Source organism: Gallinula chloropus, assembly GCF_964237585.1.
Source record: "Gallinula chloropus genome assembly, chromosome: 2".
NCBI lineage: Eukaryota > Metazoa > Chordata > Aves > Gruiformes > Rallidae > Gallinula > Gallinula chloropus.
The window spans coordinates 39,137,227-39,152,115 of record NC_140086.1 but is presented as its reverse complement, the minus strand read 5'-3'; the positions used below and the strand labels follow the sequence as shown (position 1 = coordinate 39,152,115).

At 40.8% G+C, this 14,889-nt stretch overlaps 1 protein-coding gene across 1 annotated transcript; it reads right to left on the bottom strand.

Moving 5' to 3' along the window:
• Positions 1-559: 559 nt before the first annotated feature.
• Positions 560-14,820, bottom strand: GGH (gamma-glutamyl hydrolase; the record flags this gene model as incomplete). The annotated part of the gene is made up of 9 exons (XM_084280217.1): positions 560-681; positions 3,682-3,819; positions 5,034-5,124; positions 5,229-5,335; positions 6,197-6,335; positions 9,571-9,655; positions 12,754-12,804; positions 14,115-14,229; positions 14,691-14,820. 9 exons carry the CDS (start codon positions 14,818-14,820, stop codon positions 560-562), a joined length of 978 nt encoding a protein of 325 aa, XP_084136343.1.
• Positions 14,821-14,889: the final 69 nt, after the last annotated feature.

The following is a 14,889-nucleotide window of genomic DNA, read 5'->3' as shown; positions in this document are numbered from 1 at the left end:
ATGCTTTTTAGGCAAGACTATCTCTTTGCTATCACACCTCCTTACTATTTTGGTCAATTTTTGAAATGACAAGACAGTCCTTGTTGAGAACCTGGTCACATACACATATTTATGACAACCCCAAGAGTCTCAATTGTTAAATTATTTGAAAAGGAGAGGATTTTACCAAGCCATGTATATCAGCCTCTAGAGCTATCACAATACAAAATATTTTACAAATAACATCCTAATTTCAAAATGTATGACCGCAGTGCTTTTCCTTGTACTAAACGTGATTATTTCCAAGTTTAAAAGCATAATCAAGAACTCTTCCCTGGAAGAAAAATGCATTTTTCTGTTGCTTGCCTTAAAGTGTGATCCAAGACAATTATGATGTCATCAAATGTAAATCTTTACATTAATGGTCCAACAGTGCCAGAGAAACACAAGATAAATCATTGTAAAGGAAAAGGACTGTACCTGCTTGCTCTCATGTGCAGTGTACTCTCTCAGCTTAATTACACAATGCTGGCAAATAATTCCATTTATAAAGAGCAACACGGCACCTTTGACACGATACTCAATCAAAAAAATAGACTTGCTGAAACGAAGAAAATGTTCCTGTATAAACTGGAGTATAATTATAAATCAATTCTTTTCTTTCCTCATCTTCACTGGGGAAATGGTGCAGGCTCTTCCGGGCTGTAAAACATTGTAAAAGTACAGATCATTTTACTGTTATCCTCCCTGACAGGATCTTTCTTGGCAAAGTAAGTTATTCCGGGTAGCATAACAGCAAATGGAATTACAGCAACTTGTATGTGAAGAAACATCTTCAGCAAGCAGCTACAGCATATTTTATTACAAGGGAGGGATAAATTTAATTATTAATTAAAGCCAGGACTGTACAAAAAACATTTACTCATGAGACTGAGTCACAGGCAGTATCTACCAGAGACACAAGTACTTGTTATGCTGAAAGAGGTTCAGCCTACCAAAAGTCGCAGTGCTACAGTGGACTGTGCTGGTGAGGACAATAAAAACTGAATCCTCATCTGGTTTCTCAGGTTGGCAGCTCCACACAGGTTAAAATTAACAATGGATCATAGAATGGTTTCGGTTGGAAAAGACCTTCAAGATCATCAAGTCCAACCATCAATCCAGTCCTACTAGGTCCAATACTAGACCATGTCACCAAGTACAACATCTACTCTTCTTTTAAACACCTCCGGGGATGGTGACTCAACCACCTCCCTGGGCAGCCTGTTCCAGTATCTGACAACACTTTCAGTAAATAAGTATTTCCTAATATCCAACCTAAACTTCCCTTGATGCAACTTCAGACCATTTCCCGTTGTCCTGTCACTAGCCACCAGGGAGAAGAGACCAACCCACACCTCACTAGAGTCACCTTTTAGGTAGTTGTAGAAAGCAATGAGGTCACCCCTCAGTCTCCTTTTCTCTAGGCTAAACAACCCCAGCACCCTCTGCCGCTCCTCATAAGATTTGTCTTCTAAACCCTTCACCAGCTTTGTTGTCCTTCTCTGGACACGCTCAAGCATCTCAAGTATCCTTCTTGTAGTGAGGGACCCAAAACCGAACACAGTATTCCAGGTGAGGCCTCACCAGCTCTGAGTACAGGGAAGGATCACTTCCATACTGCTGGCCACACTGTTCCTGATGCAGACCAGGATGCCATTTGCCTTCTTAGCTACCTGGGCACACTGCTGGCTCATACTCAGCTGGCTGTTGATCAACACCCCAAGGTCTCTGTCCTCCAGACAGCTCTCAAGTCACTCCTCTCAAAACCTGTAGCTTTGCTTGGGGTTGTTGTGACCCAAGTGCAGGACACAGAACTTGGCCTTGTCGAACCTCATGCACTTGGCCGCAGCCCATCAATCCAGCCTGTCCAGGTCCCTCTGTAGAGCCTGCCTACCCTCTGGCAGATCAACATGCCCACCAGTCTTGGTATCACCTGAAAACTTACTAAGGACACACTTGGCTCCCTCATCCACGTCACTGAAAAAGACATTAAACAGAACTGGCCCCAGTACTGAGCCGATAATATATGCCATTTGCATATCCTAATAGAATGGTTTAGTTATTAAATACAGGAATGGAATTTTGCCAGCCAAAAACAGTTTACATTTTTCACTCCATGGCTGATTTTCAAAGACAAGGAAGACATTCTGCCTCATTTTATCTAAAACCCATCAATTACTCATTGCAACGTACTCTGAAGTACTCTGCAGAAGCAGCTGTACACAGACCGGGGAGGTAAAAGAGGAACTTGAGATTTGGTATGACACGGAGAGGTAGACACAGCTGGCTGGAACAAGTTTGTTCTACTAGAGTTGAAGGTCAACAACAAAAAAAAAAAGCTAGTGACACACCTTTGTGGTACCATGCACACATTCATTACATGTGGATACATATATATATACACACATATATATATGTATGTGTATATATATGAACTCACACACACTGTGTCTCAACAGGACTTCAATAGGATAATTGCCTGAGCAAGCTTACTTCGATCTGTAATGCAGTGTGTGGACAGGTACTATAGAAGGTAGTAAACAAATCCAGAATACATGCTGCATTCTAATATTAGGCTACAAAACAAAAAAAAGACTTATGCTATGCTTTCTCCTATCTTCCCCTTTGTTTTTGTCATAGTCTCCCATAAGTACCCCATCTAAATCCTTGAAATACAGGAAGCTTATGGATACTGACAAGGAATTTCACAGGATTTTACTGCCTTTTCACAAAGGGGAGTAGGACTACATTGTGCAAAACAAGGCACAACTTTTATTGCTACAATTTTTCACTGACCAGGTCAGCACAAGTTGCATTTCTTCATATCACTGTCTGGCCTTCCCTAATTAGGTGACTCTTTCAATTAGACAACGAACCTAGAGACCAAATTCAATTAGGCTATTGATTATGTTCTTCCTAGTTCCAGTCGAAAAGGTAAGACAATTTCATAAATAGCTAATTTATAATATGAAAATGGTGTTGCAGCAGAACAACAAGCATGAATAAAGGAATAAAGTAAGTTTGATGCCTTCAAATACTCCTGTGTTTATATCCTGCCTTTTCACAGCAAATAAGTGTCAAACTACCAAAATTTTAAAACTTCTTTATTTTCAGCTTGTTAGGATATAAACAAGCAAATTAAAAGCTCTGTAAAATTAAAAAACTTCTTGGGCTGCCTATAGTACAAAACTTTGGCACTCATATCTGTGTACTGCCCAACCAATATTTATATGGTGCATACATTTTCCAAACAAAAATGAGAATACATCAAATGACTATAACTCAGTCATTCAATGGAACTGGAACTGAAGGAACCTCTGGAATTATGAATGGAGGATTTTATTTTTTCTTTCATCATCTTTGTGCAAGGGAGGCTAAAAGTGTTATGGTGATCTTTCAAAAAACCACTTTTTGAGTCAGTCTGTTGAAAAGACCGTGTAGAATGCCTTGCCTTTTGATGTCACTTTTCCTAAGCCATTCTATTTCTAGTACCCCTTGCTTTTTTATAAGCCTATAAAGCTTGCAGAATAATCTTCTCAAAACTTTGAGAAAAGGTACTGAACTTTGACAGCTGAAAAAGAGGTCTGTCACCTTCAAAGTTTTTCACTAATGCTACAGCCTAAAAAAAAAAATTATATTTATAGAAAATAAACTTTTTACCTTCATTGATGAAGAAGTCAGCTATATAATACGTTGCTTTTACAGCAGATGGGGAATGAGGAATGGCTGTTGAATTCTTCCACTCAAAAGTATTTTTCTCTGGATGCCACTGGACACCATAAATTGGGTATTTGTACGCTGCAAGCAAACACAAAGCATGTAATCAAGGTCTATGCCTTAAGAATTATGTGCTTAGTCTTACTGCAAAAGAAGCTCAAGGGATATGCTATAAAAATACCTTATTTATCAACAGTTTCACAAAAGTTTAACAGAGTCTTAACTTGCTGTTTAAAGTCACAGTAGGACTGCAGGTAAAAAATGGATGTTGTAAATGGTCTTATTCCATGCAAGAAGACTTTTGTACATCACTCTGATTCTTCATTTCAGAATTTATATATACACACAGTAAAAAACATTACAAGTGTATCAGTCTCAAAACTTCCTATCCACTGCCAGCATCATACAGTATGTAATATTTACAGCCACACAGGATATCCCTGGCATTTTGATGAGATAGATCCAAGTCCTCAGACTTCCCTAAAGGTCCAGTCAATCCAGGCGCTGCTCCCATCTGCTCTCTTGTCAGTCCTTAACCCTCTTACACAGAAAAGCAGCACAGCAGCTGAAGCTGCCCTGTGATAAACTGCTTGCAGGCACAGGAGGTATCTGTCATTAGCCTAATCAGGTTTTCTGATCAAACTGCTATTCTTCTCTTCTGGAGGACAGCCAGGATGCCATGCAGAGGAATCCCACGGGCTGACAGCTGAGCTGCTGGTAGTGCACTGATCAAGATAAACCACTCCTTGAAGAGATAACTTGTTTCTTGAGGTGAGAAAGTCTGGTGCAAAACATACACGGCATTAGAAATATAATGAAAAAGGCTTCTGGGGGAAAGGCACTGCCAGTATTGCTGCTAAGGTCATGAGGCATATTGCTGTTACCTCAGTACCCTGAGCTGTTCCTTCTGTGCAGCAAATGGACACAGAACACCACAGGAATGCTAGCATAAGCAGAAAGCAAGGAGCAACAGAGGCACATTGCACTGTGGAGGGATCAAACTACTACAGGATGATTGCTGTACACATCACAGCACTTCAACATTCCAGTGCTAAAGTGTAACAGCATACCTGGAAGGTGAATGGCAGGTCTGAGTGAGCAATTAGGCTCACAGATACTCAAAAGCTAAAATACCACTACAAACAGAACATGTTCCCCGAAGCCAAGGCACAGACAGGGCTGATGCTCACCCCACTATCCTAACAGCAAGCCTGCAGTGCAAACTAACATCAGTGTCACAACACTTCTAAAGAAGTATGTCAGCCACAGCCTACAAAGGAAAGTAATTTCCTTACCTTCCATGGTAGATATAAACTCCACTTCATCTGCAGTGTTAGTGGTCAGAACGTTATAGAAATTACGAAGTTTTTCATTTTTTGTGAAATTCTGTGATAAGGAGGGAAAAAAAGAATATGTGTTATTTTCTCAATTATTTCTAGTTTTAAACATACAAATGCATTTTGTGTTCAGGAAATAAAATTACTAAATACCTCCATGGAGAGGCTCCACATATGAAAGTTTGCTGTCAGCGGCTCAGTAGCAAATGCATGTAATACATCATCAGGGAAATTCTTGAATAATCTACTGTTTTTTGCAGCTATTGCAAAGGAAAATGTGGAAAAAAAAAAAGATATTGTCCATTACCCAAGCTGGTAATACTAATACTGAACAGACAACAAATTTAACAATACTACATTAAACTTTTTCTGTAATGCAGCTTTATGATTTCAGAACATGCTGCAAGGAAAATCAGTAAAAAAACTACAAGATGTTTTCAGTATCCTGTAACCACTGGATGAAGACTGGAGGGCAGAGGACCCAACTTTGCTACCTAAAGTCTCGCTGAAATAAGGGTCATTCTTTGCCACTCATTTCAATGAGCTTTCCATTCACAACAAGCACAATGACAAAACTTTATAATGATGCATTGTCTGCATATGGATTATTCACAAACTAAAGGATTAAGTATTAGCAGAGGCCACATGTTACCAGGGTTTCTGAGCAGCACACCTCTATCTTAAGGGATGCCTCTGATGTCGGTAGCATATGAGTGGGCCAGCAATGCTAATAGTCATTGTTAGAAAAGATGCAATTTGAAAAAGTTTTACATCACCTGCTGTCCCAGTTTGATAGGTTTTGGACCTGTGAACTTTGTTCAGCTCGGTAACAAAAAGGGACCTAAACCCACGTTACTTTTGTAGGTCCAAATCACCAAATGACTCAATCATAATTGTTTTTTGCTGACCAGTGTTGATCTCAAACAGCTTGTGCACATATCTCTGTTTTAGAAAAGATTGCGCTGCACTGACTTTTTAGAATAGTCATGGCAACTTAATAAGAGAATTTAACAAGATTGTAATCAGAAACCTCCCAAACACATACCCCTGTGCATTTAATCGTGAACACCCCCCGACATCTCTCAGCAGAACTCAGACACAATATATAATGGATTTTTCACCTGAAGTAAAGTTCAGAGGAAGTGCAAAACCATCTGTCTTGGTGTTAACAAGCAAAACTTTACCACTCGTGAGATAGGTAAGCGCTTCATGTCCCAGACACGTTCCCCATACTGGGAAATAATCTCCTTTATCGTTAGCCTTCAAAAGAAAAACAAGAACATAAGGGAAGAGTACTGAAGACTTACAGAAAGAAGACTGAAGAGAACTTCCTACTCTTTTCGCTTTCTCCTGTGTAGGCGAGAAGTAGAACTACTACAGTAGTACAAATTGCTACCAGAGGAATTGTAACAGTTCAATTACAACTGGAATGAACACAGGCTCACTTCATTTTTCTCCTAAAGCACAAAGGCTAGGGAATATACACGTGTCCATTGAAGAAGCACACTGAGCCTAATGTTGATACTAAATTTTTCTGTTTGACGAATAAGTTGAGAGCAACTTGCACAGAAACCAGAATGGCAACATTTCTATTAAAAAGGCAATCACAAGAAGGGACAAAAAACAATCTGTCACCCATTTGAGGGAAAGCCCGTTCATTACCATTCACAGTTTTGTATGAAGTGTGTGATGATATATGTAACAAGGGCCCTTTGCAATGTCCACATGCCTGTGCCCACCATCTGTATCAAGAAAATGTAAACCCTACTGCAGGCATGGCTAATGTCTTAAGTGACTGCCTTACATGCTTGTTTAACTAGCAGGTTTGGACCTGTGTTCCAGAAAGATAACAACATGTTATGCAACAGAAAAAGGTGACAGTCATTTTCAAAAGAATAAAGACTGGCAGGTAGGTGTAAGAACAAGAGAAGAAAGCAAAAAGGAGAAAAAGAAAGTAAAGAGAACACTACTCGCTTCCCACCACTTAACTAAGCACAGTACATACACCACAGTGATGTGGTATTTTTATATGGTTTATTCCTGATAGTAAGCAAATGGTAGACTGGAATGTTCCAGAACTCCTGTTAAGTTATGCATATCGCACTGCCACAACCATCACCCAAAGAGCTGCTCCTCAAAAGTCATCTTTGAGGAAGCTAAAATTACAGGCCTAGAATACAAGTGTTACCCCACTGCAGTACTGATAGTATGCTAATAAAACCCACAGAACTACTTCTCAGAGCTAAACATGGAAGATCTACAGAAAGAAGGCTAACAGTACTGCAGAGTTTTCATGACCACCTGTCACATATAGCTAGAGACACAGGACTTGCAACTCCACTGTCTGTCTTCAATGTAAGTAAGGAATAAAGGCACTAAAGAAGAACAATCAAAAAAAGCCAAACAAACCCCAGAAAACCACAGACTACAGTTTAAGGACAATTACAATTGAACCATAAACTTTTTGTGCCCTTCCTCCTCCCCAACCCTTTTTTTATAATTATTAGTCCAGAGACTAAGCATATATTAAACACCCAAGATACCACATTTTAAAAAACAATGTAGAAGCTGGAAGAGTATTTAATTGAGGTTTTTGCTTAGCAAGAAAAATTTCTATTGATTTGGATGGGGATAAGCATTTCACATCCTATATTCATATGAAAGTAGAGACAGACCAAGTCCTTTCTTCTCATTGTGAGCATGTGAAAACGAAGAGAAAAGTGAGTCCTCATACATTTTAAAAAAATAATAAAATTGAGGCAATGCTCTACCTACTAATACCCTCTTAACTATCATAGCTTATCTTACATTAGTAAAACTACCAATATTTAACAGCTCTAATTTAAGTCTCAAAATATAAAAATCGAGACATGGCATCATCACAAACAGCACAGAAAAAAGCCCCAACTTATTCATAAGGGGTAACTACGATGAAATGAGAATTGTTTTCTACCCTTTGTTCACCTGAAGCACACGTACCATCTAATAGACCTGCCTCTCCAATCGTGAAATTACACACAGTTGTGAAACGTCAGTGGCATTTCATAACAGTCCTGCAAACCACAAGGAACACGTGCCCCAGTGCTGAAAACCAAGACCCAGGCTGCGCTGCACACACCAAGCGGTTTCAAGTAGACAGATGGGATTAAACTGTCTCATATCAAAGCGAGATGGTCTTTGTGAGATTCAGGTTTAAGGCGACAGACTTAAGGTGAATGAAGACAGTGACACAGGGGATTGGAGAGCAGGAAACTTCATGGCTGAGTTGCAGCAGCTGACTGGTCCTGTGAGTGCCAGGACTTGTGCTCTCCCTGCCTGCTCTTGGAAAGCTGGTAGCAAGGGTAAATGGGATGTCCTCACTGCCATGGAACTCTTCTACTACAGTAACAGTTTAAGCACTATTGGCTCTAGAACTGGGAAAAGCTTTCCAAAGTATGACTTCTCTGAATATTTTGATCAATGCTAGCTGAAAATAAAATTCAAGCTAGTGAGGAGGAAAAAAAGGGAAGAAAATTTATATTTTTATCAACTTGAATACGGAAGATCAATTGTAGAAAAGATCAATTTGAATACAAACCATAGGGATTGTATTTAAAGCTCAGTGAATCTCCACTGCTTTCCATAATGCAAATTTTACTTCAAAAGGTGTCGATTACTATCTGAATAAAATCCACCTCTTATGCTCAAAGAGAATTAAATCTTCACTAAGGATTCAGAGTCTTCCTGATGGTCTTTGAAAGAAACAGCTTACGCAGAAAGTCAATCTTTTGAAATTCCATCAGCCAGTGATGATATAAATATTTTAAAAATAACTAATAGAAGCTTTTGAGTTTTCTTCCCACCTTTTTTCCATGTTATAAATTAAGCTGGTGCTTACTTTAAAATTCTGCTGTATTTACAGTTACCACTGCAAAGAAATAGATAAAATATCACGTGCTAATGTAGATACCTCGTCTGACCTGCACATATATGTTGAAATCTACTTATACATAAGTAAGAATAAAGCTGTTTCACTAAGTGTAACATCTATGTGAAGGGAGGCCTTAATGTTATATTAAGTTGGTTTGAGAGTCTCTAAAATTCCTTCCAAGTCTAAACTTTAGACATGAGACTTCTAGAAATGATTACTTTTAATGCATATCTTTCTTGAACATTTAATGCCAATAGATACTTGCACTTTTGGAAGGTGTTGTTACTTTGGTGCAAGTTCCACATCACCACAAAGCCCCACATTAAAATGGATAACAACTGTTCTCACCCAAAGAACTTGGGAGTTGAAGATCATGATAACCTATAACAGGAAAGAGTATCAGAAGTTTGAATCTTAAACTAGTAAATTATTTTTTTAATGCAGAAACCAGCAATAAGCTACTTATTATCAGGCTTTCAGTGAACACACTGATATCGATGGAATTCTATGAAAATACAAGCTTCCCTATCATTTTGATCTCTGAACAGCAACAATAACAAGAACAGATTGTTCCTTAGTAATTACCTCTAATGCCTTGTGGTAAAATATCTTAGCAACCCTGGAATATCCTGATGTCTTAAGATCCACACCACCTCCTGGAAAAAGTACCCTGAAAGACAACATCCAAGAATCGGATTAGCAATGTTAATCAAACTAAACTGTGGACAAAATAGACAGAGAAAAGTCTGGTAGCGGTTTTAAGGATAGGATTCAGAAATCTCTAGACAGGCATCTAAGCTTCCCTTATGGACAGCAGGGAACTAGTCAGAAAAGTCAACAAAGACTCAAATATGTTTTCTAAAGTAGATCAAAAGTAGGTCAATAGGCTGAGCATCCCTGTAGACTCCACTGTCCATACTAACCACCACTCACTTGTGATAGTTTAGATAGCTAGTGCACGTGCAGACAGCTAAGTTTAGGTGTCTAAGCCTGAATCACGTCATAGATCTTAGTCTTCTTCTACTGAAGTAGCCTAGTGTAACGTAAAGAAGAACAGAGTAAGTAAAAACCACACAAAACAAGAATTTCAGCTGGTATGCCAGAGGGTTGTCTGCCATGACTCCTTCAAATCCTGTCATGACTCTTAGCTGGCTCTTTCTATCACTTTAAAAATCCTGGCTGCAACCTCAATTTATCCCATTCAATTTCAGTACAGAGTTGTGGCCCCAGCAGAATGACCTTCTTCAGGCAGACAACACAGATCAGAAAGTTTCCATTAAAAGGGAAAATAAAAGTACTTTAGCCTGTAACCTTTGGTCACACTGGATCTAATATAGATGAAGGAGACAAAGCCATCTCAGAAACAATTTCAAAGAAATAGTGCACGATCTTTTCCCACCACAAAAAAAGAAGTAATAAGCAATGGCTCCATGTGGTTCCCCAAACACCACAAAAGAAAAGGACTCAGTATAGTCTAGCAGAAGTTTCACACATACAAGTGATGATATGGAAAGTAACCAAGTGGCATCAGAGACAGTAATATTATTAAAGGAAGCTGCTTCTGGCTGTAACAGTACCCCCAGAATCAAGAGAACTGAATGTGTGAGCTCTCCCTAACCCACCGCAGTAGAACCCCAACAAGATTTACATCCATCAGGTGCTGATCTTTTACCAAAGTGGCTGAAGGATTTAATCTACGTTTCTGGGCTCTGATGACTTCAACCTGCATCACTGAAGTACTAACAAGCAGCTAGAAATAACTAACTTCTCAAATGATGCCAAGCATTTACAGAGCGTGTGTGCATCTCAATCCTTATGGCCAGGTCTATTTTAATGTGAATGACACACAGAATCACGCAAAAGCCACCAAATATTTGGTAGAAAAGTAGAGCAGTAGTCACAAAAATAGAAAACATATTACTCTCCAGTGCCAAAATAAAAAATTAATGTGGCTGAAGGTATTTTCAGAAGAGGCCAGATTATAGATTTCTAGAGATCTAGTTAGAGAAATAAGGCGATCCTTACCTGGAAATGGTGGGAAATTCACCTCACTTGTTCCATTTGTTCAAACCAAAAACTGGCCAATACTAATTAGGAAAAACAATTGCCATTTCTGCTAACGCAAAAATGAAGTAACCCATTAAGTAGCAATGATAATGGCTTGACATTGTCATAAGGAGACTGAAATGCAGCTACATGTATTCCAGTATCTCTAACTGGTTAGAAATGATGATGTTCACTGTGAATTTCAAAGGCTATCCTAAGACTACATTGCCACTTTCATAAAATTCTATCACTACTATATTAAGTTCCATGTTTTTATTTATTATTAAATGCCACATTCATAATGTCCAACTGCAAAGAACCTGGAGGTAAGCTCTTACAACCTGAAAGATCAATATACATCTTTCATATTCTAATTTCCACAGAATGGAAAGTCCTTCCCTCCAGAAATCTTATTTGTTACTTACACACATCTATACCGTGGAAGCCTTTAGCCAACAGTGGAGGGCAACAAGCTAGCCTTACCCACCTACATAGCCCAAACCCAACTGCCAGACACTACAAAGACAGAAGGTTAAGGAAAATGGATCTGCTTGCCTAACTCCCTCTTTAGCCTTGAGGTAGGTGGTAGGATAGAAATAACAGGAGACTCCATCAGTGACAGTCCCTCTGCCAGCCAGAGAGGCTGGCAGTCATGGGAATGGGATGAAACAATTCATTTTGTCTCCAACATTAGGAGCCACAGGGAAGAAAGCATCACTGTCTTATACTGCAAGACTGTATAAATGCATGCCTTAGTGTACAGGGCCTGCTGCAGAGCTGAAGAGGACAGTGCTCTACCCAGACAGCCACAGGTCTACATCTGCAGGCTCTATGCGTGTTGAATAACATTCTAGTATATGCAGAAGCATAACAAAGACACTAATGGTTTAAGAGGCTCATCTCATGACAAGAATTCCAATCACATGCTGTGGGCTCACAGACAGTCAAGCCTATGAAGCATAGCATCAGCTGATTTAACTCTTCTAAAGTGCACTTCTAGCACAGGGCAAACATAAAAGGTTGTGGCTTTGCTTTGACCACCATTTATATGCATTAACCTAGATCCCACTACCCAACACTTCAAATGTAGGAAGAACACATGGGAAGACAGTTGTCATAGGTCAGCTGAAAAGTTGACCTAACAAAGGAAGTTTGTCTAACAAAGACCTCAGCCACAGAATCACAAGAGGCAAGACAGGGCCGTTCACGTAGCAAGAAAGGAAAAACACAAGGAGAAAAGGATAAAAGAGATGGGAAATCATAAACTTTTATGATAGAGGAGGTATGGGGAGAACTGGAAGAAACAAGAAAGCATAGGAATGAGGAAGAGACACCCAGCAAGTACTATTAAATTGCAAAATTAAGGTGATTGTGCAAATGAGGAAAAGGAAAAAGCAACGAAGAGGAAGTGAACTATTTCACTTATAAAATTTTTAACCACTATAATGCCACCCCTGCCTGCCAGTGCACAAGCACAGGAGGAATGCTAAAATGAGCGTTGGCATTGTTACAGATTATCTGCCATGTACTCTTCAAGGAAGGAAAGGCAGAAACAATGTAATAGTGGGTGCTCTGTCTTAGAACATAGTTACATGTCCTCAGTGCTGAGCACAACCTCTCAAGAGATCAGAAATGGAGCGGTCTTGAGAACATGGCAGACCTCAAAACGAGGAATATCACCTCTTTCAGCAGAGAGTCAGACAGTCAGTGCTCAAAACTTACCCGTTGATAGAGTTGAATAGTTTATCATATTCTTCATCTGAAAGATTTAATCTGAAACACCAAGAAAACAGTTAGAGAACACATTTTAAATATACACATTTAACCACAGAAATATCTATTATTGTTCTTGAACAGAAACCCAGGACACAGAAAATATATATAAAGCATAAGTTAAGCAGAATAAAATAGTCCCAAATTGAAGGAAACATTTGACCCAGAACAGCTCAGTAGAGACCGAGTTTCCACAAGACTGAAAACAGAACCATAGCAGGTACAGGTCAGGACTAGGTCCTCTGAGCCCCCTTTGTGGGGGGCCAACAAATCTGACATTTACACAAATGGCACAGTTATTATTTCCTGCAGACTGGCAACTGCGGTTTCCCACTGATTCCAAGAAGGGCAGAGCTGCAAACAGTGGGTCACACCCATTCTTCAGAAAAGACTTAGCTGTGAGGTGGAAAGATGAGAAAGACCTCAGCATCAGCAAAACATCAGCAAGCCACTGTGATGGCTACGCTCAGACAGAACTGCTACGCTGGGTATATTCAAAGCATCCAGCTCCGATGCCTCTAATTTAGCTGCCAGAACTAGAAGGCTCCATTCATCAATGAAGCTCCTGGTGAGCAACCATTCAGAAAGCTCCACCAGCTACGTGAGGAACACCAGCTCCTAATTCAGGCACTCTACTGGTGCTCTGATGGGACTGTGTCAACACAGCTTATTATGACATTCTGCACTTGCTCTGATGCTGGTTTTAGCTTCTGACCATTATCTTTTTAACAAATTTCAGATTTTTTATCAAGTTTCAGTGCATTCGCTATTTTATAACATATTCTTGGCTACCGAGTATTACTGTCAGTTCTGTTAATTACTCTGCTACTTTTTACCCAACAACCAAAGTACAGCACACAGAACTGGTGATCCAGAGTTTGAGCAGAGCTGAACTTTGGTTTCTTCAAGGAGTCCAACAGCCTTTCTCCATCACTATGTTCTAAGACTATGGAACATGACAAACAGTAGCATTTATAGGTGTATCTAGATACATCTACGTGGCACTACACATTAGACTGAATACAGCTAACTTCAAAAACCATGGATGTAAACTACAGGAGGCAATTTTACAGGTGAAGGTAACAGAAATTATGATTTTCAAAGAAAGGTTATTACCATAGGAATAAACATTAAAAATGACACATTGCAATGTGCAGTTATTCTGATTTCTAGAACACTCTGCACGTTGCAACAGCTCCAAACAGTCTTTGAGGAGCCCTAAACACGCAGGAGGGCAGCAGAACCTCTTTCCGTCCCGCTGAGAGGACACCCCTAGGTCATTACCCGCCTGTAAGGATATTAAAATCTACCTTATGGGCACAACTCGGGCACCGGCAGATTCCAAAAACTTCACATACGAAGCAGCGATGTAAGAGCTCCCAAATTTGCGGAACTTCCTGAAGTGGCATTCCTGGGACAACACCCCTGGAGGGTCCAAGAGAGACAGTCAGCCCCGCACAGCCCCGGAACGCGGCACACTGACAGAAACACACTGAGCGCCGGCGCCCTGCGCGCCCGGTTACCGCCTGAGGCTGGCGGCCCCAAACACATCCTGGGGGGCAGCCGCTACGCCGCCTGGCGACGGAACAACACGCAGCACCTAGCGCAGGCTGGGCTTCCCTATTCCGTACTACAGCTTCTCCTTACGTGCGCTGTTATTTGACGATATTCAAACAAATCGCGTAGAGCGTAACGCAGCTTGTCAAAGCCCAAACCAAACCGCCGCCTGAGGAGACCTTTCGCCCCGCACACAAACCGCGGGCAGTAACGCACCCCCCCCCCCCCCAACCCCCGCAAGGAAGGCAGGGTGCGAGGCGGCCCCCGCGGAACGGCCTCCGGCAGATGAAGGACCAGCCCCCCACACACACACACTTCACTCCGCTTACCGATGATGGGTCTCTCGTTACTGCCAGCCTGGCGGCCCCGCGGCACCAGAGAGGCGGCGGCAGCACAACGGAGCAGGAGGACGAGGATGGCGACGGCCAGGAGAGAAAGAAGCCCCGCGAAACGCCCCATGGCCGCGACTCCAACTGCTTGTCAGAACCGACCGCTCCGTTCACCGGCGGCCCCACTCAACACCCGACC